Raw genomic sequence first — 24,102 nt, forward strand, 5'->3', positions numbered from 1 at the left:
AAACCACAGTAAGTCTGTGGACGAATGCATCGCTTGTCACGATTAAAAAATGGGGATTTTCAATCAGTGCCAAGTCCAGCAGTTTCAGGCAAAAAGTTAGAAAATTTCAAAATTGTAAGTTACTTTTTACGGTAATATTGAAGGTATTGGTCCATTCTTGTGATATGTAGCAAGATATTTCTCTTAAAGTGTCTCCATCGGTCGCATAAGACAGAAAAGACTCCCATAGAAAACCAATGGGGGAACACTTCTGAGGATGGCAAGAACGTTAACAGAAAAAAATTTAAGACTGCCGTCGGGTGATCTGCGGTTATATTGATTGCTATAGTGAAATCCTGCATTATATGAAAAATCGTCGCGTTCATAAATGGTTTCCCGCTCAAAAATTCTTTTGTCCCAAATTGCTGGTATGCTCCAAGTAAAGTACATGGCCGATGCAGTGAGTTGCGAGAAATGCACTAAGCCCAAAATTCTTGAATTTTTTCGCGAGCTTTCGTCTTCTGACGGTGTTGTTTAAGCTTCTTACGCTTGAATTTGTCTGCCTATACAGCGTGGCTATTTTTTTCGCCTCCAAGAATCTCCATAGAGAGACAACAAAATGGCGGAAATGTCAATGATGCGCTCGGGGATGATGCGATCTACCATGAGATCGGGAATGTCCAGGATCGCCATTCAGCAGCCCCCGTGAGTATGTCAGCAGCCGATGCAATTTGGTCAGCTACACTGGTAGTATACATACGGACTTCTAATCCGCGAAAGATAAGACTATCAGAATAAAGCCACGAAAAATCACGCGATGTTTACTGTTAACCATGCGAAATGCTGTTGCTAGTCGGATTGTTCACTAGCACGAGGTATTGGACGTATGTAACCTTTAGGTAGTTACGTTTGCATTAGCGTCACTGTTAAGTGCCTTGTGATGATTGTGTAGGAGTAGTTGGGCGTTGTAGCAAGTCATGGGGTGAGAGGGTAGGGGTTTAAGACAGGCGCGCGGGTGAGCTGTGCTAACGTGCGCCACGCACGGTAATGCATGGCCGTTCATCCATCCACTCATGACAGGCTTCTGGTACGCAGATATAAACGTGCCGGTTGGAGCAGAACCGAAGCATGGCTTCCGGAGAGCGTGCTAATCATGTCCCATTTTCAGGCCCGCCAGCAATGTCATAATGCAGTACTGCGTCCTGCTTCTCATCGTATTCATGACCATGTTCGTGGTCGGCATCGGAGTATGGTTCGCCTTCCTTAAGAAGAGTACGTATTTTTGTGATTTATATTCTCCAGTTCACTCAACACTTAACTAGGCACAACCGCAACAGAGGATACTGGGCACAACCTGTACATTCTCACGCCTGGTCCTGGAGCTCTGGGCACGCCCTACACTCTAAATACGATAACGCGTACATGGGAGTAAAAAAGGAGTAAGCTGTCCTCCAGCACACTCCCTTTCATACCAGGGTCTGCGCTAGAAGACAGTTTACCCCCTTTTTACACCTTTCTGTTTAGAGTGTACTCCCAAAAACACGCAATACGGGTACCGCCATCGGGAAAGCGCAGACGGTCGGCAGATGACGCCCTGAATGAGGTTACTGAAACCGCAGTTTTATAATAATAATAATAATAATAATAATAATAATAATAATAATAATAATAATAATAATAATAATAATAATAATAATAATAATAATAATAATAATAATAATAATAATTCGTTTTGGGGGAAAGGAAATGGCGCAGTATCTGTCTCATATATCGGCGGACACCTGAACCGCGCCGTAAGGGAAGGGATAAAGGAGGTAGTGAAAGAAGAAATGAAGAAAGAGGTGCCGTAGTGGAGGGCTCTGGAATAATTTCGACCACCTGGGGATCTTTAACGTGCACTGACATCGCACAGCACACGGGCGCCTTAGCGTTTAGCATCTGTCCCTGCTTCCGGTGACGTAGTCAACGGGAAATTACACAGCGCTGGTTCTGACAAGAATGCACCCAGGTCGTCAGTAACTTGCAGTAACGCTTTCTTCAGGCCTGCGCCCGTCCTCAGTGACGTCACGTACTTTTACCGAACAGTGCGGGCATGGGCAGGGCATGTACTGCGAAGGCAAGATAACCGCTGCTCCTTAAGGGTAACGGAGTGGATTCCAAGAGAAGGCAAGCGCAGCAGGGGGCGGCAGAAGGTTAGGTGGGCGGATGAGATTAGGAAGTTTGCAGGCATAGGGTGGGCGCAGCTGGCAAAGGACAGGGTTGATTGGAGAGACATGGGAGAGGCCTTTGCCCTGTAGTGGGAGTAGGCCAGCTGATGATGATGATGATGATGATGTGGGAAAGCACTTGCCGACTCACGCCGTGCATGTAAGCCGGATATCTATGAGCGGCGCGCGCGAACTCGAAAAGTTCGCTCAATTATTCACAGCGGCTAAGTTCGCGGTGCAGTAACCAATACTAGCCACGGTACGATGGCCATTTTTTGTTTCATTTTTCAGCACAATAAAGAAGACAAGCATAAGAGGAATATTGCACAAAATGCCTTTAATTCGGCACAGCTATTTATGACTCTGGACAGTGGTTTATTTGGAAGTTAGCAGTTTTCTTCCCTGAGCGGCGGCCTTCTCAGCCTTTAGCAGGCTGCCATACTTTCCGAGACAGTTCGGCACGCCGCAGCGGCCCATCGGGCGTTACTGGTGCTTTCACTTCACAAAGCACTTATTCAGCACAAAACCCACATGTACAGCCTAAAAACAAATGGAGCTACGTGAAGGAACATTCGTGTTTCATCCCAGAGCATTCGTGCTTATCTTGCTGCGTCACACAACACGCACGGTGCCTATGCGATATAGTTCACAGACCAGCTCTACCGGTTGGTTTGAATGACCGCAACCCACCCTGCTCGGTCAAGTGCATAACGCGCATGACGAGACACGCATTTTCTTGCCATTTTGATCCTGCATGCACACAATACGAAGTTTCCTATGATTGCTTATGTTTGGTTCGTTGGTTTCTTGGAGACTAATCTGTGTTTGGCACTGTGCTGTTGGAGGTTCACGGAAGCATGTAGTTGATGTCATTCCTTTTCTATATCAACAGATCCGAAGCCGCCTACTGACGACGGTATGGTATCGAATTACTTCTGAACTCCTCTAACTCAGCATTTGGTCGAGAAAATTAGCTTAAAAGAAACAATCTATTTTCCGAGCTGCATATTTCCTATTCTTTCTTCTAGACGAAGTTACCACCATTTCTCCTGAAAAGTGTAAGCACATGCCCTCTTTTTACGTTCGAAAGGTTAGCCCAAAATGCGAAAATCTGTAAAAAAATTAAATTAAAAATTCGGTTCGTAAACCGCTGCTCTCTGCTCTGTAGTGACTTTATCGTCTGCTCGCGCGAGAGCTGACGAGACTAAAGAATTGGAGCGCTGTAGAGCTGTGCTTGTGAGCGCTGGCAAAAAAAGAAAGATGTGTGCACATAATAACAACAACCCTCTTGTTTTCTTCCACTTTTTTTTCTTAGAACATGTCCGTGCACTGCAAGTTAACGCTATCTAACGTTGTGAGGTACCAGATGTATTTGCCCGCAACGCTTTTATCGTCACAGCTGCTATCCCATATTACGGAGCACCCTGTTTGGTCTCAATGGAAATTAGACCTGTCGCTTCAGAAATCTGCAAACACCGGGAGTCTGCGAGGAGCCGAACCGACAATCATTAGCAGCCTGCATTTCCCCTACAACCCTGTTTTTATCAGGGAACGCGTAAATTGGATTCAAAAGCCATGGCGGGCTCTGCTGACTTCTGCCCCCAGCTCTACATTTGTGGTAATGATTTCAAAGGAGTCCCATTGTTTCCTGACTCGTTTGATGATTTTATGAATATGGTCGCCTCTCTTGACGGTGTTTTCATGATATGTATTAGTAAGAGGCTTTCAACATTTACAGGCAACGAGGAGGTTTTCACACGTAAGTTCTTTTTTATAGTTCTGTTTAATTTATTCTTCAATTCCAGGACGCAAGAAGTGGAATTCTCTCTGGAGGGAGCTTTAAAGGTGAAAATCGGGCACCGTCTACATGTAGCTGCAAGCAACAACTAAGTAGCTGTAAAGACTGCCTCAGCTGACCGATACAGCGACAGGTTTCTCAATATTCGCTCAGGCCTCCTACTTGCTTTTTGTTGATTTTTTTCTTTAGTTTCTCATTGACCATAGGTTAAGGCAAGCTGCACCGAGAGGAGGGAAGCAGTTCCGAACTCATCGCGGCGTGATCGCAGCGACCAGCACACTTCAAGAACCACGAAGCCCTCGCGTTAATACTCTCCATTTCTTTGTTGGGCTGGTTTCGGGTGTCGCTGCCCATTGGGCTGCGCAGCGGTTACGCGATTTGTCTGCACCCCGCTATTTTCATCAAGCACTTCGTGCATAGTTTAGAATTCCGCACGGTGCCGTAATCAGAATGAATTCTTTGCCTTCGTTCTCCAAAAAAAAAAAGAGCGAGGTCACAGTGATCTCTGAAAAACTATAATTTCTTGCTGAAGGAACGCATTTAACCACAGTTAGCTCCTTGTGCCGGCATTTTGTTTGCAGATACCCATCAGCGTACACACAGTCGAAAAAAATGACATAATCATGTCAAAAATACGAGAAAATACTTCGCAATCTGTCGTAACGACCGATTGCCATACCCAAAAATTCTGCACAAATGCACTGTTGAGCGTTGTATATGCACGCAATTTTTCATGTATTATAAGATTTGGCGGTAACAATCAATATATCCGCAGATCAACCGAAGCCAATCTTGCATTTTTTTTCATTAACGTTTTTGCTATCATCAAAAGCGTTCCCCATAGGTTTTCTATGGCAGCCTTAACTGTTCGATGCGATTGATAGAAACGCTTTAAAATAAAGATTTTGCTACACGTCGTAAGCATGAGCTGTTGCCTTGAATATTTCCATAAGAGTAACAACTTTCCAATTTTCAAAACTTTTGGCAGAGAAAGTTCGACATGTATAGCGTTTCTCTGTAGTACTGTAATTTTTCCCTAGTAATGTTCTACCGTAGTTTTGTAGTACTTTTCTGTAGTAAGTATACAAAATTCTGTTGTTACTAGAAAATTTTTGTTCTCACTACAAGTTTCCGGTCAAAAAGATTAAATAAAATCTACTCTGATAACAGAAACTTTTGTGTAGTGTCTTTTTACTGGGCGGGAATGAGTCGTTTTCTTTGCGCAGCCAACAAAGAAGAACCGCCTCTGTTGTGTTCCTTGGACGGCAGCAGGAAGTACACCTATCCGAGCGCCTTCTGCTCGCATTTCATCTTCCTCTCCGCCACCATCGATCGGATCAAGCTGAAAGCTTCCCCAGTACCAGGAAGTAAGCTCATGCTTTCTTCCGCAAGTTTTCTTTTCTGTGCTCTTTTAATTTTTGTTCAACGTACTGCCAAAGCTAAAAATTGTCGCAGTAAATTGTAACTTTTTCCACACTGTCCCTGAAGTTGAACCCGACCAGAAGAAAGAATGCTGTCCACACTGGGCCCGAGAGTAAGACATGTCCCTGAAGTTGAACACGAGCTGAAAAGAAATGCTGGAAAAAAATTATGGGGACACTTATTTACATCACGGGTAGAGAATGCAATAGCAATGAACCGGAAGTGCGTCTTTGGCACTTCCGGCCCCGAACTAGCCCTCGACTCGAAGGGTAGACCGGATCCCATATAGACGCCCATAGATGTGTTGATTTACAGTTCGACTCGCACCGGATGCCTAACGCAAGTTGAGACTTCCTATAGGTTGAGGTCGAGAGAAGAAGGCCTCGCCCGCACCGCTAATGTATCGCACCACTAGTTGAGACTAGCAGTTCTGTTCCAGATCGCACGCCGATTTGAATGCGACTAGGCACGCACTTGTGGGAGAATTTGAGGGCTCACAGTCTTTGCGCCAGAAACGTCTAGCAGGCCAAGACGGCGTGTACTCTGTTTGCCTGCGTATATAACGAATGCCAAATACAATTCGTACCGGAGCACTTCCGGTTTGGTGGTGTCACATCAGTTTGGGGACATCCTGATAACTTGTGTCATCGTCGACCTCTCGACAAAGAGAACTTAAAACCGGCAGCATAGCAGAACCAGACACAAGGAAGAAACACAGAGACATGGACGAAGCTGTCTGTGCGTTTCTTACGTCTGCTTCTTCGCTGCAGCCGTTTTTAAGTGATCGCGCACCAACTAGCTCAACAATCTACCTTATTAAAATCATAGAACTAGTGGCAGACCCAGGACGCCACCTGAAGGATTGATTGTGCGCATAGATGGTGACTGCGGGAGAGAATGTGTGCTATTATAAGAGACTGTGCGCATAGCGGAGTAGAAGGCAGGAACCCGTTACAGTACAATTCAGGACATTGTCTACCCGAGTGGAAATCAGACATGCAGAAGGAAGGCTGCACGCCTTCTTTTAACATTTCTGGAGGACACAGATCTTGTTTCTAAATGGTGAAAGCAGGAACGGGCTATGGCCTACTCTGATTGAATGTGTGCGTAGATTGTGTCTTCCAGAGTGGACTACGTTATACTGTGAGTGAATTTGTGTATGGATCGCGGCACTACAATGGCCTATGTTCTACTGTGACTGAATATGTGCATAGATGGTGATTTCCGGAGTGGACTGTGATGTGTATTGTGTGGATTGATTGTGTGCATAGATCGTGACTGCGGGAGAGAATGTGTGCTATTATAGGAGACTGTAAGCATAGCGGGGTAGATGCGACAGGATTTAGGACATCGGCAATATAGAAGAGGCACTATGGTGGAGCAATTGCCGGCAGATAAAGCAAGGCTAACCCCACCTGTAGCATTTGACACCTCAACTCAGCTCGCAGGACGCCACCGGGTTTTTATGCTAATGCTATTGTATTAAAACCAGCAAGGCAAAGCCTTGATATTCCTCTTCTGTTTACGTTTTTTTTCGGCTGCTAACTGAGTTCAACCATCTACCAACTGAACCAGAACTCTGCTCTTTCAGCAACATATCTTCTATTCAGTAGCCGATTGTGAGGAGAAATATTCTCTGTACAACCAAAGCAGATTCCCGGGTACATTCTTAGCGAAAAAGAACAGTCAATAATATAAGAAATCGTGGGCTGCTATGGGGCAAACGTATCGTATTCGTAATAGGTTTTTGTGCTGTACTGATAAACTTCCCTTCCTGGAATAAAACATGCCGGAGAAAATAATCCTGGGTTCTGTATCCGATGCGTTAGCAGCTTGCACGCAAGTTCTGCGATTTTGAAAAGAACATGGCGACAGCTAGGAATCTGATACAAAGCATGCGCCATGAATGCCCCTTCACAGTTTAAGCTCGGGAAATTAGGGCTCGTGATGTTCAGCCTTAGCGAGTACGAACTTGTCAATTTCGAGAAAAGGTGTCTTCGCTGTGAGTACTATTCCCCGCACCATTTTTTTTTTTTACAAAAGGATGTCGAACGACGCACCTCTACGAGGGAGCTAGCTGCTAAAGAATACATTTCCCCGGTCAAAAATTATGCAAGTACGTAATAATCAGGAGCAAGTGTCTCGAACTTCTTTGGCAGACACTGAAAACGAGTTGCGCCAGTGTCATGTCCTTTTTTATTGCGCTAATCGATAAAAGTCTGTCGAGCCATTTTCCATTTGCTGCGCACGGGAAATTGTGGGTGTGAAAAATTCGCAGGATGTGGAGAATGTAACGAAATACTTTAGTTTCCATATGTTTTCTACTTGGATTTCAAAGCATCTCCGAATTAATTCTGCATAATGGACGTGACATCATTAAAATCATGTTATACTTACCCCATTTGCACCAACATTTCCGCATGCGTTTTTCGTAAACTGCCAAAGAGTAATGTGCACACACAAAAAAAACGAAATCTGAGCTCTCATGAAAGGGCAGAACTTTTCCCATAAAGTGAAGCAAATTTGAAAGAACTTGGTTACAAGGCATTGTTCTTTGTCCTAATTTCAGCCCCACGCTGTGAATGAAAACATAAGAAAAGCGTTCTCAGGAGGAAAAACCCGACATGCCACATATTACTGAATACTTAAGATAACGCTATATAAAAGAGCCTAGAATCGAAAATAAAGTTTTCGACGACATAAACTCTGAATACGTTCTAAATGTTTGCGTATAAACGAAAAGGACAGCTCCTAACTGTGGTCCTTTCTTTAAAACCGAATTTGGATCGTTCGTTTGCACAAGGGCAAGCGACATGCACCTTGTCCTGTACTGAGCTCTGTCGCACACCATGCATGTGGGACCACATTTATTACAAGAACAATGATCATTGCGGTGACAGATCCTTCTACACGATTCTCCTAGTGTTCAACATTCTTGAACAAAAACTATGAATACTGGAAATCTATAAGGGACTGGTATAAAAATATTGAAGGTAAAGATTCATTCTTCCGATATGTAGCAAAATTTTTATTCAATGGTGTTTCCATCGCTCGCATCCAGCAGAAAAGACTGCCATAGAAAACCAATCGGGAATTTTTTTGACGATAGCAAAAATATTTTTAAAAAAATTCAGACCCCGACTACGGGAGGTCTGCGGATATATATTGATTGTTACAGTAGAATCTAACAATACATTAAATATTTGCGCTCATAAACTCTTTCTCGTTCCAAAAATTCTTTCGTCCAGAATTGTTGGGTATGTCTCGTGAAAAGTTCCCACCCTTTTCTCAAAGCTACAAGGTAATAGCAGGTTGCACTCCTCGCACACCTTCTCTTGCAGGCGAACAAGGCTTCCATAGATTGAGGGAGCTCAGCAGGCATATCCCTGTCAAGAAGCTGGTGTCCTTTCCCCTCCACGAGATCGAGACCATGACCATGGCTGACATCGACACTACGTTCGCCTCGATCCGTGAGAACTGGCTGGACGGAATTGACATCCGCTACATTCAGGGCAGCAAGCCGTCAATCGACATGTTCAAGGTGAGGGAGTGAGTCTTGAAGGACCTTGCAGTCTCCCACGCCACATTCGCAGAATATCGAAGATCTAACAGAGAGAAAAAGGTGGATATCGGATTAAGTTATTCATGCGTGGGAAGGAAAACCTTCAACGCGTTAGAGCTAAGTTGGTGCTAATTGGTTACGTTAAATTACACTAATTGGTTAGGTTAAATCGGTGGTTAACTAATAGATTGGTGCCAGCGTGCCTGCATTGGTCGCAAACGTCTTGTTTATGCAGAGTAACGTAATTGCGGTAAGAAGTAAATTTGGGGATTTAGGTGTTATTCGAACTCACGACCATTGAATTGCGAGCCCGGCAAGCTAACTATTTAAGCGGGATATAGGTTCTACTGGTGAATGCATTGTGGTCTTTGGCTTGCTGTGTTGTCTTAAGGACATGTACTGACGCGTGCATAGTAAATTGTGACTATGCTAATCAGTGATTCGGGCACTCAGACAGATTCGATTTCTGAGATGGTTCATTGTACTTGACCGGCTTGATGCGCGTGTATGTGTGATGTACCGAAGTGTAAGGATAGGATTCGGGCATCGCCAGCCAGAGGAAGAGAGATATATACAAACCCACCGCGATGCTGCCGAGTTTGCCGCCAAGTTGGTGATGCGATACTGCTCTGACATTAGGTCTCGTCTGTCTGGCGGAAAGTGTTGATGCGTCGAGTGCGCAGGCACCCAGATGAGCTCAGCGTATCGGAGGAGGTTGGAGGTGGACATGTGCAGCAGGCTTCGTGAAGGGGGATGAGCCTTGCCCCTGGCATAATTTAGAATGCCGGTTTTTGAGTCAGTCGGGAATCTTTATCCCTATATGTGCACCACGTTACAGCTACTTTCAGCTTTATTGGCGGTTTGCATACCAGTAATACTACTTTGCGCGCTTAAGCGAACAACGTCGCTGGAATAGAATACTTGTAATGCTTTCTAACGATGGATGCTTCAAACTACCTGAAGATTGTAGGCCCTTCAAACAGTCCGTAATCTGAAAGTGGTTAAAAGTGGTGTGCACGTTGGGCGCAAAAGCTGAATATATGAGAACAAACAAGCAGTCATTCTGCAACATCACCTAGACCAGATTACAAAAGCAAGCGTCGCAAACCAGGAGCCGTAGTTCAATTGTTCTCCCGGGCCTAGTGCCGGTCAACCCTGATGCCGCCTCCGAAGTTGCATCGTATGAGTCATAGATGGCGCAACGAGGCCGTTATTTTTAAAGCCCCTAGGGGCTTTAGTTATTCTTATTCCTTTTGGGGAGCGTGCTCTCGCATTAGAGAGAAAGAAACAATAAACCGCAACAAACTAAAAAACTAAAGAATGCAGTTCTTAGTAAATATATATAGAGAGAGTACTCCCATTTCCGCCAACAAGTCCAGCTTTCTCGGGCACAAATTTTGAAAATTGGAAAATTGTAAGACACTCGTGAGTAAATATCGAAGGTAAGGGTCCATTCTTCGGATATGCAGCAGAATCTTTCTTGCAAAATGCTCTCATCGATCGCATGGAACAGTTAAGACTGCCATAAAAAACCAATGGGGTAGGCTTTGGACGATAGCAAAAACACGAATAGAAACAAATACAAAACTGCCGTCGGTTGATCGGCGGATAAATTGATTGTTATAGTGAAACCTTCCATTATTTGAAAAAAAATGCATTCATAGACGGTTTCCCGCTCAAATATGCATTTGTCCAGAATGGTTGGGTATGAAGGACAGTCTTCCTTTCACTTGTGGACTCTGTATTAGAGCAGAGAATATTCTACAAATATTAACTTGAGCCTTTATAACAGAACGTGTGGAAGGCTCTGAGACGTCCCATGCGGGAAATGGTGTGCGTCAGATCAGAGATGAACAATGTCTGTCAGGGTTCTTCGTCTCTAGCAGATCAGACATCTTATCTTGAATTCCTCTTTGTTTGGCGGCGCAGCGTTCAGGGCCTTGACAGTTCCGGGACAGCGGAAGATACGCGCCAGTTTTCTTCAGACAGTGGGTGACAGCAGTTATCCCTAAGAGCAGAAAGCCTTCGCAGATTTTCGGCACCAGTCCCGTGCGCTCACTAATGCACTCACATACTCGCTGCTGCGTCCTTTAATTGCTTCAAGGAGCATCAATATAAACGCTACATCGCCGCTGTCACGTGGCATGGCATTGTGAGCAGAAAGTGTTACAGAGCAACTTTCGCTTCGTTTCATCCATTCTGGAAGCCTTGTTTTTTGTTACGCCATTCTCCCCAGCTCCTTTGTTTGCGGTCTTCTCGGGAACCCACGTTACAAGAAAATAACTACACATACCAAAATCAAGCAATAAACGAACAGATATAACCATGCATAGGCGCGTTTGTTATCACAGGCCTGTGGCGACCGCGACAAAAGCTGTAGGGCTTGTGCGTGCATGCTGGAAGAGCATAGCAGACGCCGATCTCGGAGGCGTGAGATCTCTGCGCAACGCACTTATTGCCTTTTGTTTTGCTGTTCTGTTTTGTCTTGTTTAGCTCCGGCACGCAGCTTTCAGTAAACTAGCTTTCAGTATGTTCGTAGTGAAGCCGTCAAGAGAACAATCGAGTCGGAATTCAGGCGGTTGACGAACTCACAACGACGCCCACGAACGCCCGGTGAGGTGTACCGAAAGACCACAGAAAGCACTCACAAAACTTCAGGCCCCAATGTTGATGGTCATCATCAGCCTAACTACACCCATTTCAGGACAAAGGGCTCTTCAGTGTATCTCCAGTTAACCTTCTGCTGTCCAGCTACAACACTTGTATCTTACCGGTACTCACCTTCGGTTCACAAACGTGGAGGCTTACGGAAAGGGTTCAGCTCAAGTTAAGGACAACGCAGCGAGCCTTGGAAAGAAAAATGATAGGTGTAACGTTAACAGATCGGAAGCGGGCAGTGTGGGTGAGAGAACAAACGCGTGTTATTGACATCCTAGTCGAAATCAAGAGGAAGAAATGGGCTTGGGCAGGGCATGTGATGCGAAGGCAAGGTAACCGCTGGTCCTTGAGGGTAACGGAGTAGATTCCAAGAGAACGCAAGCTTAGCAGGGGGCGGCAGAAGGTTAGGTGGGCGGATGAGATTAAGAAATTAGTGGGGATACGGTGGCAGCAGCTGGCAAAGGACAAAGTTTATTGGAGAAACATGGAAGAGGACTTTGCCCTGCGGTGGGTGTAGTCAGGCCGATGATGATGATGATGTCCAGCTTTGGTCATCTTATTAACGTAAATTTTCCAGTCATCGACTATATTATGGCAAAACTACTAATATGAGGCAGGTAAATGGTAGGTTAGGATATTATTATACAACTTCAAGAAATCAGAAGAACAACAGCGAGCTGTTCAAAGCAAAACTGAAGGAGCGCTGCTTTTAGTTCACCGCTAGCCTTATATGCGCCACCTCCTTGCTGTAACCTGGAGAAACTAGCCGCTGGTTGCGGCCGCATTACAAAACTGCGCTATGGCTTTGTTGATAACAGAACTGTGTCTTGCTTTCCGGACTGATTGCGACATCACAGGACACTTCTGTCGCCAACGAAACGTTCAGCGGGGTGTCAGTGCTCGCTAAATGAATGTTTAATATCCAGTTCAAGTATCTTACGCCTGAGACGTAAGTGATGTGTGGTCACAGTAGTGCGGGAATTACTAGGAACACCGCAACAGGCTTTTTGAACATTCCAAGTTTTGTTTCCTTTTTTTGACTCCGTCCAGAAACTCCGAGAACTGGCACAACAAAAAAACTACCTCATCCACGGTGTTTTCGACTTGGTCAACATAACTGTAATGAGGTAAGAATGAATTCCATTCTTCCAGTCGTATGTCTCAATCATTTCGCGATCTTCGGTTGGAGCAGTAGCAAATATCGTAAGTGCGATACACAACATTAGAAGTTACAAATCCACCGTGGCCACTTAGATTTACTCTTGAAAATTTTTTCTACAAAACCAGCGTAGAGCATAACTGCCCTGTTGACCATTTGCTTCAACAACAATTGCACCAAATTCTAGTACGCCGCGACAAAATCCCTTTCTCGGTAAACTTGTAACTAATTGGTGGGAATGCTGATAAGAATGAATGGGACCGTGACACTGAATTTAGACATGAGCATAAAATGACGTGACAAATATACAAGGTTTTCTTCACACAACATGACGAAGCCAGAGACATGTAACAAGACTGCCTGGCTTGCTCTATCTCCCACTCCCTTCTTTGTTACACTATAGCTTTCCACTTTTTAATTGGTCAAACTCGAACGAAGCCTAGCTTTCACGGATTTCACCTACTATCACCATCTGTCGGCCGTCAGTAGCGTACGCCCCGCACCGTACCTCCAATGTAAATGTGGGCGATGTAGGAGTGCGGTTAGAGTAAGTGTAACATGTCCTACCCTCATATGTACTTTTTACGCCGGCCATCAAAAATCGATAAAATTTCCTGAACATTGAACGCAGCAGAGAAGAAACCACGACGTAGAAGGAATACACAGGCGAGTATGATGCTCAGCCGTCCATTCTATTAATTGAGAACAGGCAAGGACAGTCACCTGTGAAGCACCGTACTAAGGGCATGCCGCAGTAGTCGGTGTAAAATTCTTTGCTTTGAATGAGCACCCTTGCAACCGGAAAGGGCGTTCAAAATGACTGCGATAGTTTTGAGCTTCCAAAATTTTAAGAATATGCGGTGACATTGCCAGCAGTTCACAGAAAGGGAGCCCATTGTGGACGATTCCATCTCCAGTAATATTGCTCGAAAGCGAAATTAGCGCCATCTTTCACTCATGGTGCCTCCGCGTTATGCTCAGGTCTGCTCGACAGAAGCGTCATAAAGATATTCATAACATTCCACAACCAAATGTTAAACGCCCAAATCGTCTCGCGGTTCAGCGTTACAGCCCTACTAACTCTAAAGAGCATGTACCGTTTCAACGACTGAAACACGGTCGACATTTTCAGAAGCTTCACGCCTCGTACCAATGACGTTTCCATCTCGTGCTTTCTTTTTTTCTATTTTCTGACAGAGACTTTCATATAGCATCGCTGCGCGTCTACAAGCCGCTGTCGCAGGGGCCGTTCCAGGCGGGACCAGTGCAGCCATTGCAGTCTATTGTGAGTACGAAGCTGTGGTGCCAGCTTTGTCACTCTTGTTGGAATTTGACACCAGTCCGGTCAAACATTCGCGATTTCAGCGTCAAGTGCACCAGGGACTGTATTCTATAAGCCATCTATTTCCCGTTGTCCGTTTCGTGTCCATTGGGCCCTCTGGAATTGGTCAGTCACATACGCCTGCGGCTTTCAAGGGTCTGTGGTAAGCGACCCGACCATTGGGTGGTTGGCGACCGAACCTCACCGTTACCTTTTGCTGTCATTCGCTGCATAATGTGAAATGCATCGTAGCGCTCTGTCAACAGCATGCGACGGGACCTGACCACTGGCTGCCATTGGCTGCGCTGTGCACCCAATGGCGAGTTCCGGCCGCCAACCACACAATGGCCGGGTAGCTTTCCGCAGACAATTGAAAGCCGCGGGTATATGTGAGTGACCAATGCCAGAGGACCACCAGAGGACGAAATTGACAATGAAAAATGGACAACTTACAGATTACGGTCCCTGGTTTCGAAGAGAAATGACAAGGCTTTACTGTTTTGAATAACCGGTTCAAGTGTCATTATCAGAATCCCAGCGCGACCGGCCACTTTTAAGCCGATATATTACTTACAAGCTCAGGTACAGCTGTGACTTATGTGTAGGGAGGGAATGTCGCGGGAGGGAATCTCAATCACACGGTCTCACTTCAGTGAAAGCGAAATTCATGGGCAACCACGTGCTGTGTGACGTCCGTGCACGTTCAAGAACTCTAAAGGTGGCTGAAATTATTTCCCCACTCTCCTCTACGGCGTCACTCGCAACGCACGTGTCGCATCACATACGCTACCAACCTAAATACACACGTTACACATTTTCTTGCATGCGCACTCCGCCCCGAGCGTCAATTTTCGGGTCAGTGCGTCCGGTACAGATTAAGTGACATTGTCTGCTATAGAGCATGATTCCGCTCAATAGTCGCGTTTTACAGCTAGGACAATAAAAATGGGGGGGGGGGGGGGACACAGAAGCTCCGCCTTAAAGGTATGACGCGATGGCGTACTGAGCTAATTCTCATATCTGCAGAAGGCCATTCTCTACTTTACATTCATACATCCCTGGGAGCCCTCATACCCCACCTGACACAACGGTGGAGCGGCTGGGCGATGTACCACTGCCCTGCGATGGTAGGTGCTTCAGCGGTGCACCTTGTGCGGCCCAAGTTGCTCTGTCCAAGAGACCAATCATTAATTTTACCGCCACCTACCACGGTGGGCAGTTTTCTTACTATCATCTGTGGAGGTTGTGATGATGCCGCAAGGTCACGTGACCTAGGTGGTCCACCTGCTTCCAAGGTTGCTCTCTGGGGACCACCTGTCAGAGCCATGCCAGTGATTTTTCGCTCACAACACCAACGGCGATAGCGACTATACGGGATTTTCTGGACAGCGGGGTCTTTAACGCTACGAGTTTAAAATACTCGTCATCGTAATCGGCGCCATGCGCGCTCCCATAAAGTTCCTCCCTTCTTTCTTCGCATTTCCCCTTCTCAGCTTCGCCCCCTTTCCTTCGGTGCTCCCTGCTGCCGCTCTCTCGCCGATGATGACTAGCTTGTTAGATATGGAGAGCGCCCTCCTTATGGCAAGAGATACCGCCCTTGAAGGGGAAGATTGACTGTGCCTAAGCGTGCGTGTTACATCTCTGCTTGCACATCCCTACCCAAGCGATTCGCAGCCATGACTAGTTGCAGCAACCAGCTACTCCGACACTGCCATTGAAAGGCAAGCACTAGAGCTTACCGCAGCTTTAATTCAAGTGTAGCGGAACAAATCCAACTGGCTTTCACATTCCTGCCAAGACTTGCTGAACACGCCGATGACGCAGCACCCCAGCTGCTGTTTCTACAAGTGTAACCACGGTTCAGTTATCCTGCGTTTAATTCGGCAAAAAACTGTGGTGTGTGTATATATTGACGTGTGCTCGTCTGTGTATGTGTGTGCGTATGCGACAGCAAGATGCCTCCACACACGGGTCGTCCTGCATGTCCAGAGGGTGCCTGCTCCGGAACACCTGCCGGTCTGCGGAAAACTGCCTCTCATTCCTGGTAGAGTCCACCTTCCGAAGCCTCAGCCGCAAGAACCCCCCCCCCCCCCCCCCCCACCCTAACCTACCGACAGAGGACAAGGAATAGAATCGAACGGAAAAACTTTATTCATCAGCTCATTAAAGCTTATTTTTTCCTTCTTAGCGCAGTGCCCATGATGACGCTCCTTCTTGTGGAGAGTATTCAGTGGCCTGGAGGTTTCCGTGCCTCCTGGCCACATCGGGCTGCCCACTTGACCGCGCGTAGCTGGACCTCTGGGTCCGCGCTGGTAGCGCAGAGTCCCACCGCTCTCGAGTGCTTAGCTTCCCTTTTGATTTTGGCTTGAGCTCAGGGCATTTGTGTAGTACGTGAGCCTGGTCTGTCATTGTTTCCTTACTCTTTACTACGATTGCCACCACAATGGTGCCTAAGGAGGGCTGAAGCCGTTCGGTATCGTCAACTGTAAACACTTTTCCCTTCTTCAGCAAGGAAAAGGGCAGTGAAATTAAGCTCAGTGACGCAGTGGGTAGGCAGTCAATCTAACATCAATTTGTAAGGCCAATACTGCTAAGCCATGTACAGTACTCACGGATTGAAATAGGACATTCGGAGCGCGTGGCCGTCGCTTCATGGAGCGCCGCCCGTAGACGCTCATGGAACCAAGGTGGTGCATTGTGGTATGGCGTGAGAGGGAGAACATCTACAAAGCAGAATTGTTCCTTCCAGTAGCCAATGAGCCGGCCTGTGGTTTACCACATGCCTGCGTGGCACTGCAAGGCTAGCGCTCCGAATGTCCTATTTCAATCCGTGAGTACTGTACATATATATGTCAGATCACAACATATGATTGCCTGGGCGTTTTTCACGTCGTGTTTCATTATCCACCTTCATTCGTGCTCAATCTGTGCCGGAGGTGTCCTTTACTGCACCAAGACGTGAGACCTACACGTTGTAAAGATGCTTGTATTACAACATAGGAGAATGCTGCGCGCAGGAGACCTCCGTGCAGGAGTACTCCACGGCGGTGGCCGGCGCCCAGCTGGCATCGGCCGGTAACCACTGCATCGCGTTCAGCCTGGCTGCCGTTCGATTCGATGGAGCGAAGAGCCCCGGCGACAATGGCCAGGCAGTCGAGAAGGTCGAGTACTGCAAGGTCAGTGGCTCCTGCCTGTTCCATAACGTTATAGGCACAAAAACACGCTCGCAAACTGCTGTTGCATGAATACTGAAGGAATTTTCACCAGCTGTTGGGTTTACTGCTAAACAAAAATAGCCCTTTGGTATTTGTAGTCTTAATTTGTCTCTACATTCCACTGGAGTGGAATGTAGAGGTCTAGAAGGCAAAAATACGAAGCGAAAAAAACCCACTACAAGACACGTAAATAAAGATACCGTGTCAGCCCAATTAGGGGTGATGACCTCACAAAGAACGAAGCTGTATAATGATCTTTACATGAGTACGCTCATCCTTGAGCAGTTGTGACGGCCATGGATACAAATGATATGATAAAAAGAAAACTTTTATCTAAAACCGCTCCGGAGCAAACCACTCAGCATAGACTGAGACAGGTGTTTCAGTTTCAGACTCGGTAGAAGACTCGCCATAGAAACAACAACTGCCCGTCCTGTGCACCGATTTTGGCTTTATAAATGACAACGATGCTCGTAGTTACTTTGAAGCGGTGTTATAAACTCACAACTCTTCGTCATCAAGCCTCACTACACCCACCGCAGGGCAAAGTCCTCTTCCATGTTTCTCCAATAAACCTTGTCCTTTGCCAGCTGCGGTCGCCGTATCCACGCGAAATTCTTAATCTCATCCGGACACCTAACTTTTTGTCCTCCCCTGCTAGACTTGCCTTCTCTTGGAATCCGCTCTGTTACTCTTAAGAACCAGCGGTTATCTTGACTTCGCCGTACATGCCCTGCCCAAGCCCATTTCTCCCTCTTGATTTCGACTAGGATGTCACTAACCCTTGTACCTCATCCACCCTCTCCGCTTCCAGTCTCTTAACGTTACCCCTATCGTTTTTCTTTTCACAGCTCTCTGTGCTGTCCTTAACTTAAGCTGAATACTTTTCGTTAGCCCCCACGTTTCTGCCCCGTAGGTAGGTACCGGTAAGATACAGCTGTTGTATACTCTCATCTTGAAGGATATTGGTAAATTGCAATTCATGATCTGAGAGAACCTCCATATGCGCTCCACCCCATTCTGATTCTTCTAGTTATTTCCCTCTCATGATCTGGATCAGCGGTCACTGCCTGCTCTAAGTAGACGTATTTCCTTACCATTTTCAGCACCTCGGTTAACGTTCCAAAGGAACTGAGGCTATATGAGGGATGCCCTAAAGGAGGGCTCCAGGTGATATCGGCCCCCTTGGGTTCTTTAACGTGCACTGACATCGCACAATACACGGGTCTATAGCATTTCGCCTCCATCGAACACGTGTCTTTTCGTTGAGCAGCCGAGCCCCATAACCACTGAGCCACAACGGCAGCTTCCAAGTAGGATGGTACAGGACTAGTTTGATCCTGCAGGAGGGGCAGTCTGAAGGATATCGGGTCGGGCCTAAGGTGTGGTTGATGGAGAGGCGGAGAAAAGTGTTTTCTTTTGCCGCTACCCGACGGCTTCAGCCTTGTTTAGGTACCAGTGTGGTGGCGGTCGTTGTTTTCTGTCGCTCCGGAAGTGCTTTATAACGGCTTTGCTGATTGCCTGGCGGTGCTTCGTCAGGTCGGACAGCTGTTTCTTTGGTGTCCGATTAGCGGGCTATCTGGCTTGATGTCTCTGATATCTAGAGATAGCAAGATATGCGGCCTGATAGCGAGGCTCTTGTATCCATTAAAGCCGCGAGTCCCTGCAACCTGAGGACAGGAGCTCGACCCAGCCTTAACTATGAAAAGTCGAGAATGAAAGCACTGGGGTTCTTAACTTTTGAGAAGGGTTCTACGTATTACTTTACTAGTACACTCTAGTGGAATGGATCCTTATTTTCGCTCCACAAAGTGTGCGGAAAAGCAGCGGCAGAGATTAAATCCACGCGCCTCGGTTCCTCCTCGTGCGCCCGTGAGATTTTCTTCTTGGGTAGTACATACGGGATCCGCACCTCGCAAAGAAAAACCCGAAATCTAAACGTGCCCTGAAGTGCCTATCACTAGTGTTTTTAGGCATCGGTGTTTTCAATTTCACGCTGCTCAGCCCAGTGCAATATATTGCCACCAGCCAAAGCGTAGAAGCATTCTCTAAACTTCAACGCATTTCTCCGAAGAGTTTTCAGATTCCATGGCTGACCACACCAGCTGACAGTTGCCACTCTTTGTTCTACTCTTCAGGAGGACCAGTATGACCGAAAGGCTGGCGCCAAGGATAGTTCGGACCCATCATATTTCGTGCGCACCAAAAATGGTGTGTTAGTCTTCGATAAAGACAAAGATTTCAGGATCAAGGTGCGTTAAGTACGTCGCGGGAGAAGTGGTCGCTGGTGATTAAATGGACGTATCCATGCTCTAGCTACTAGAGCTTACCATCGGTTACAGTGGCGTAGCCAGGAATATTTTGCACGGAATGAAAATGAAGAAGAATCTGTGCCCAAACTATATCTTAGTGATTTTTCCTGCTTTAATAAATAATAATATTAATAAATAATAATAATTGGTTCTGGGGAAAGGAAATGGCGCAGTATCTGTCTCACATATCGTTGGACACCTGAACCGCGCCGTAAGGGAAGGGATAAAGGAGGGAGTGAAAGAAGAAGGGATGACAGAGGTGCCGTAGTGGAAGGCTCCGGAATAATTTCGACCACCTAGGAATCTTTAACGTGCACTGACATCGCACAGCACACGGGCGCCTTAGCGTTTTGCGTCCATAAAAACGCAGCTGCTGCGGTCGGGTTCGAACCCGGGAACTCCGGACCAGTAGCCGAGCGCCCTAACCAATGGGTCACCGCGGCGGGGGTTTAATAAAGCCGGAGGATTAGTTTTTTGTTCAGTGTAATATCTGCATAAAATTACGAGTGCGCACAGGACTCCGAGCACTTGATTCGTAAAGAGCATTTCTTTTCTAAGAAAAAAAAAAAAACACTCGTACAAAAATCACGACTATTAACTATATTTTTACATAACATACTACACAAAAGCTTCTGCTCTGCAACAAAGCAACTGCGAACGAATGGCATTTGTCAAAACTTCTACCCCATGCACGTCAACCCGCGGCCGGCCGCAGAGGCGCTTAAAAAAACAAAAGAAAAGCACTCAGAAAAGCACTTGCGTCTTCCTCTACCAGGCGAGGTAGAGGAAGTCACACGGTATTTGTGGCAGGAAGCGGCGTGTACTGATGGCGGTCAGTCAGTGCCTTTCCGCAAGCTTGCGATTTTCGAGTTCAGCGAAATGAGAGAAATTTATTGAGCGACTACACTGAGGGAAATCACGTTTTGGAAATTATAAAACTTGATATGGCTCTTAAAGATGTTCAAAGGTGCCGCCGACAGCACACTTAACAGCGTGGCTTGGACTGCCGCCAGCGCCACGAAATGTTGGCCGCTTGAGCCGAGATGATATCTTTAGCGTCTATAGAGATGATATCTATAGAGATATGATATTTATATGATATCTGCATAATATCTATATGATGCTATCTATAGAGATGATATCTATATGAGGATATCTATAGAGATATATGATATCTATATGATATCTATATAATATTTATATTATGGTATCTATAGAGCCACTGCACAGTCGCCCCTCGCTCCGGTTATTTTCCTGCGCCTGCGCACTGACGCCCGTTATTCCCCTACGACCCTAGCCTATAGCGTCGCTCTATTCTAAAAGTCCCTAATGTTTCGGTACGTTCGCGGCGGCCGATGATAGCCGGAGCGCCGTTCGATTTGACTTCCCTTTCACCGGAGTCCAAACGACAGGGATAGATCGCTCTCTTAACGGGCCCTTATAGCAGCGTTCCGCTAGTGGCTGCTGTCTCAGGTGCGCACAAAAAAAAAAAACACGTTGCAGTTTGTTCATCTTGGCAATCCCAACATGGCGTGCAACAGCTCGCACGCCTTTCGAGTTTTGACTCAAACCTGCCACTTGAAAGAAGTATACAGAGTAGGAAAAGTGGAGCAAAAGTTCGGTTCGTGGTTTTTCTTGCTCAGGGCATGGGAAAACCTTTTGCCGCGACGCCCCAGAATGTATGTTTTCCGGGGAAGCGTGGACAAAGCGGGAAGCCGGATACATCTGCGAGTGTACTCCGAATGGCGCTGGCGGTGGATGAAGAAATCAAGAACAACCTGAACAACTCTGAACGGAAGGCTTATTTGTGCGGCCTTACAAACACCACGAACCCACTTTTGTTCCGCTTTTGCTAATAATTATTTCTTTCAAGCGGTAATTTAGAGGCCGAACTCGAAGGCCGAGCTGTCGTTACGCCATGTCGGGTTATAATAATAATAATTGGTTTTTGGGGAAAGGAAATGGCGCAGTGTCTGTTTCATATATCGTTGGACACCTGAACCGCGCCGTAAGGGAAGGGATAAAGGAGGGAGTGATAATAATAATTGGTTCTTGGGGAAATGAAATGGCGCAGTATCTGTCTCGTATATCGTTGGGCACCTGAACCGCGCGTAAGGGAAGGGATAAAGGAGGGAGTGTAAGAGGGAAGGAAGAGAGAGGTGCCGTAGTGGGGGGCTCCAGAATAATTTCGACCACCTGGGGATCTTTAACGTGCACTGACATCGCACAGCACACGGGCGCCTTAGCATTTTCCCTCCATAAAAACGCAGCCGCCGCGGTCGGGTTCGAACTGGGACTCCGGATCGAAATAAACTTGAACGCGTTTCTGTGCGTGCGTGGGACCGTAGCCACGAGCGAAAAGGGCCCGTCAAGAGCGCGCACTCTCCCCACCGGCAAGACGTGGACGAAATGCGGGTAAAATCTAATTGTGATCCGGCTATCGTAAACCGCTCCAAACAACTGAGACATTGTATCGGCTTAAGCGGCCAAAGATTCGCGGCGCTGGCGTACGTCCAAGAAGTCACACTGTCGGGCGTTCGCGTTAAGCGTGCAGACAGCAGCACGCACTTGCCCAAGGAAGACACGGACAAACGAAGTAACACAAATAACATGTAGAGAGCGCAATTCTTATGGCTCTTGGCAAGCTCTAAGTATCCGGTTAGTAGTTAACACGGTTCACCTGTTTTCTCAAGTTCGTCAACAATTGCCCTACCTTGCCGGAAAAGCCATCTTTATACCTAAAAGATATTATTTTAAAAATATGTTGTGGGCTGCGATAGCATCCGGTATGTCCTCCGGATTTCTTCAAATGGAGTGCTATCGTACAGACAGCAGTGCTCGCTTTTTTCGTTCTGGTGACAAGCCAGTCAGAGCTGTGTTACATCTGCTGTGTTTCTGCGTTACATCTGCTGCGTTGCTGCGTTAAATCTTCTGCGTTACTGCGTTAAATCTGCTGCGCTTCAGTGGTTTTCAGACAGTTACAGCTAGCGGTTTGCAGGCATACTCCATTTCAGCACTTCGCGAACAGAATTTGCTCAGTATACTTTGTGTGCAGAGTAAATATTGGATAAATTTGCTCTCCTAGCTTTGACCATGTACACACAATTAGTACATTGCCTGATGGAAAGTTCCGGTTACGTTCACTCTTTGCACGTATAAGACCTGAAACCTGAATTTGCCGCACGGACAGCAACACATGAGTGGCACGAAAATGCGTGATGACTTGCATAAATATTCTCGTGAGAAATTTTTCTTTGCTTTTTTCTTTTATTTCCAATATCCACAATGATTGCGTGACAATAACATGCGTTTGCGCATTTCCGGAGACATTCTTTAAAGGTACTGCGACCTTTTCAGAGGTACATCTATGAAACTCCGCCACCATGCTATGTCGCTCGACTTCCGTCTGTCTTTCCTGTCTCTTCCGCTGATTTTGCGCTTCCACGTTTTTCTCAATAATAATAATAATAATAATAATAATAATAATAATAATAATAATAATAATAATAATAATAATAATAATAATAATAATAATAATAATAATAATAATAATAATAATAATAATAATAATAATAATAATAATAATAATAAAATTGGTTTTTAGGGAAAGGAAATGACGCAGTATATGTCTCATATCGGCGGACACCTGAACCGCGCCGTAAGAGAAGGGATAAAGGAGAGAGTGAAAAAAGAAAGGCAGAGAGAGGTGCCGTAGTGGAGGGCTCCAGAATAATTTCGACCACCTGGGGTGAATCTTTAACGTGCACTGACATTGCACAGCACACGGGCGCCTTAGCGTTTTGCCTCCATAAAAACGCAGCCGCCGCGGTCGGGTTCGAACCCGGGAACTCCGGATCAGTAGCCGAGCGCTCTTACCACTGAGCCACCGCGGCGGGTACGTTTTTCTAAGTGAATTATTACCTAGCTCGATTACTAGGAAACTGTTTATCGGCATTCGCTCGACGCGCGTATGTCTGTCTAAGCTTGCTCTCGCTCTTGCTGGCGCTGATAGGTTACCAAGATCGCCGGCCTGCCCAACGCCTGCGTGCTCCTGGATGACGTGTACTACGACCACCACAAGTGCGAGTGTGACGACCGGAACTACAAGCTGCTCCGTGCCGCACGCATGGTCCTGTGGAGGGAACTCAAGAACCAAGGGTAGCGGCGGAATCCGATCAATGGATTTCGTCCTGGCTCGCCCTGCCCTTGGTTATAGTCTGAGCAGCTTTGATTGCTACCCGGCTGCGCCCGAGTGTCAAGGGCGAGCTAATACATTGAATAAAAAGCACACTGTTAATGAAAAACGAGAAAGGAGCAATATTTCGTAGCGCTGGCATTGGCGCTCGTTAAGTAAAGCGCGTTGCGTTCTGGCCGTAGAAAGCTCTAGCATAGCGTTGTGATAAACCGCTATCACCAGCTTCCAACAGGGCAACCGTAGACGGTTGCCCTATCTAGGGCCAGATTGTGGC

The 24,102-nt window shown here is 46.4% G+C and overlaps 1 protein-coding gene across 1 annotated transcript; it reads left to right on the forward strand.

Annotated features, from left to right (window-relative positions):
- The first annotated feature begins 1,166 nt into the window (after window positions 1-1,166).
- On the forward strand, window positions 1,167-23,869 carry LOC144110623 (uncharacterized). Its single transcript, XM_077643648.1, has 10 exons — window positions 1,167-1,251; window positions 3,079-3,102; window positions 3,215-3,244; window positions 3,925-3,945; window positions 5,211-5,351; window positions 8,748-8,947; window positions 12,677-12,753; window positions 13,983-14,070; window positions 17,124-17,282; window positions 23,646-23,869. Exons 1-10 carry the CDS (start codon window positions 1,167-1,169, stop codon window positions 23,793-23,795), a joined length of 975 nt encoding a protein of 324 aa, XP_077499774.1. The 3' UTR covers window positions 23,796-23,869.
- The last annotated feature ends 233 nt before the right edge of the window (window positions 23,870-24,102 follow it).

Source organism: Amblyomma americanum, chromosome 11, assembly GCF_052857255.1.
Source record: "Amblyomma americanum isolate KBUSLIRL-KWMA chromosome 11, ASM5285725v1, whole genome shotgun sequence".
Taxonomy (NCBI): Eukaryota; Metazoa; Arthropoda; class Arachnida; order Ixodida; family Ixodidae; genus Amblyomma; species Amblyomma americanum.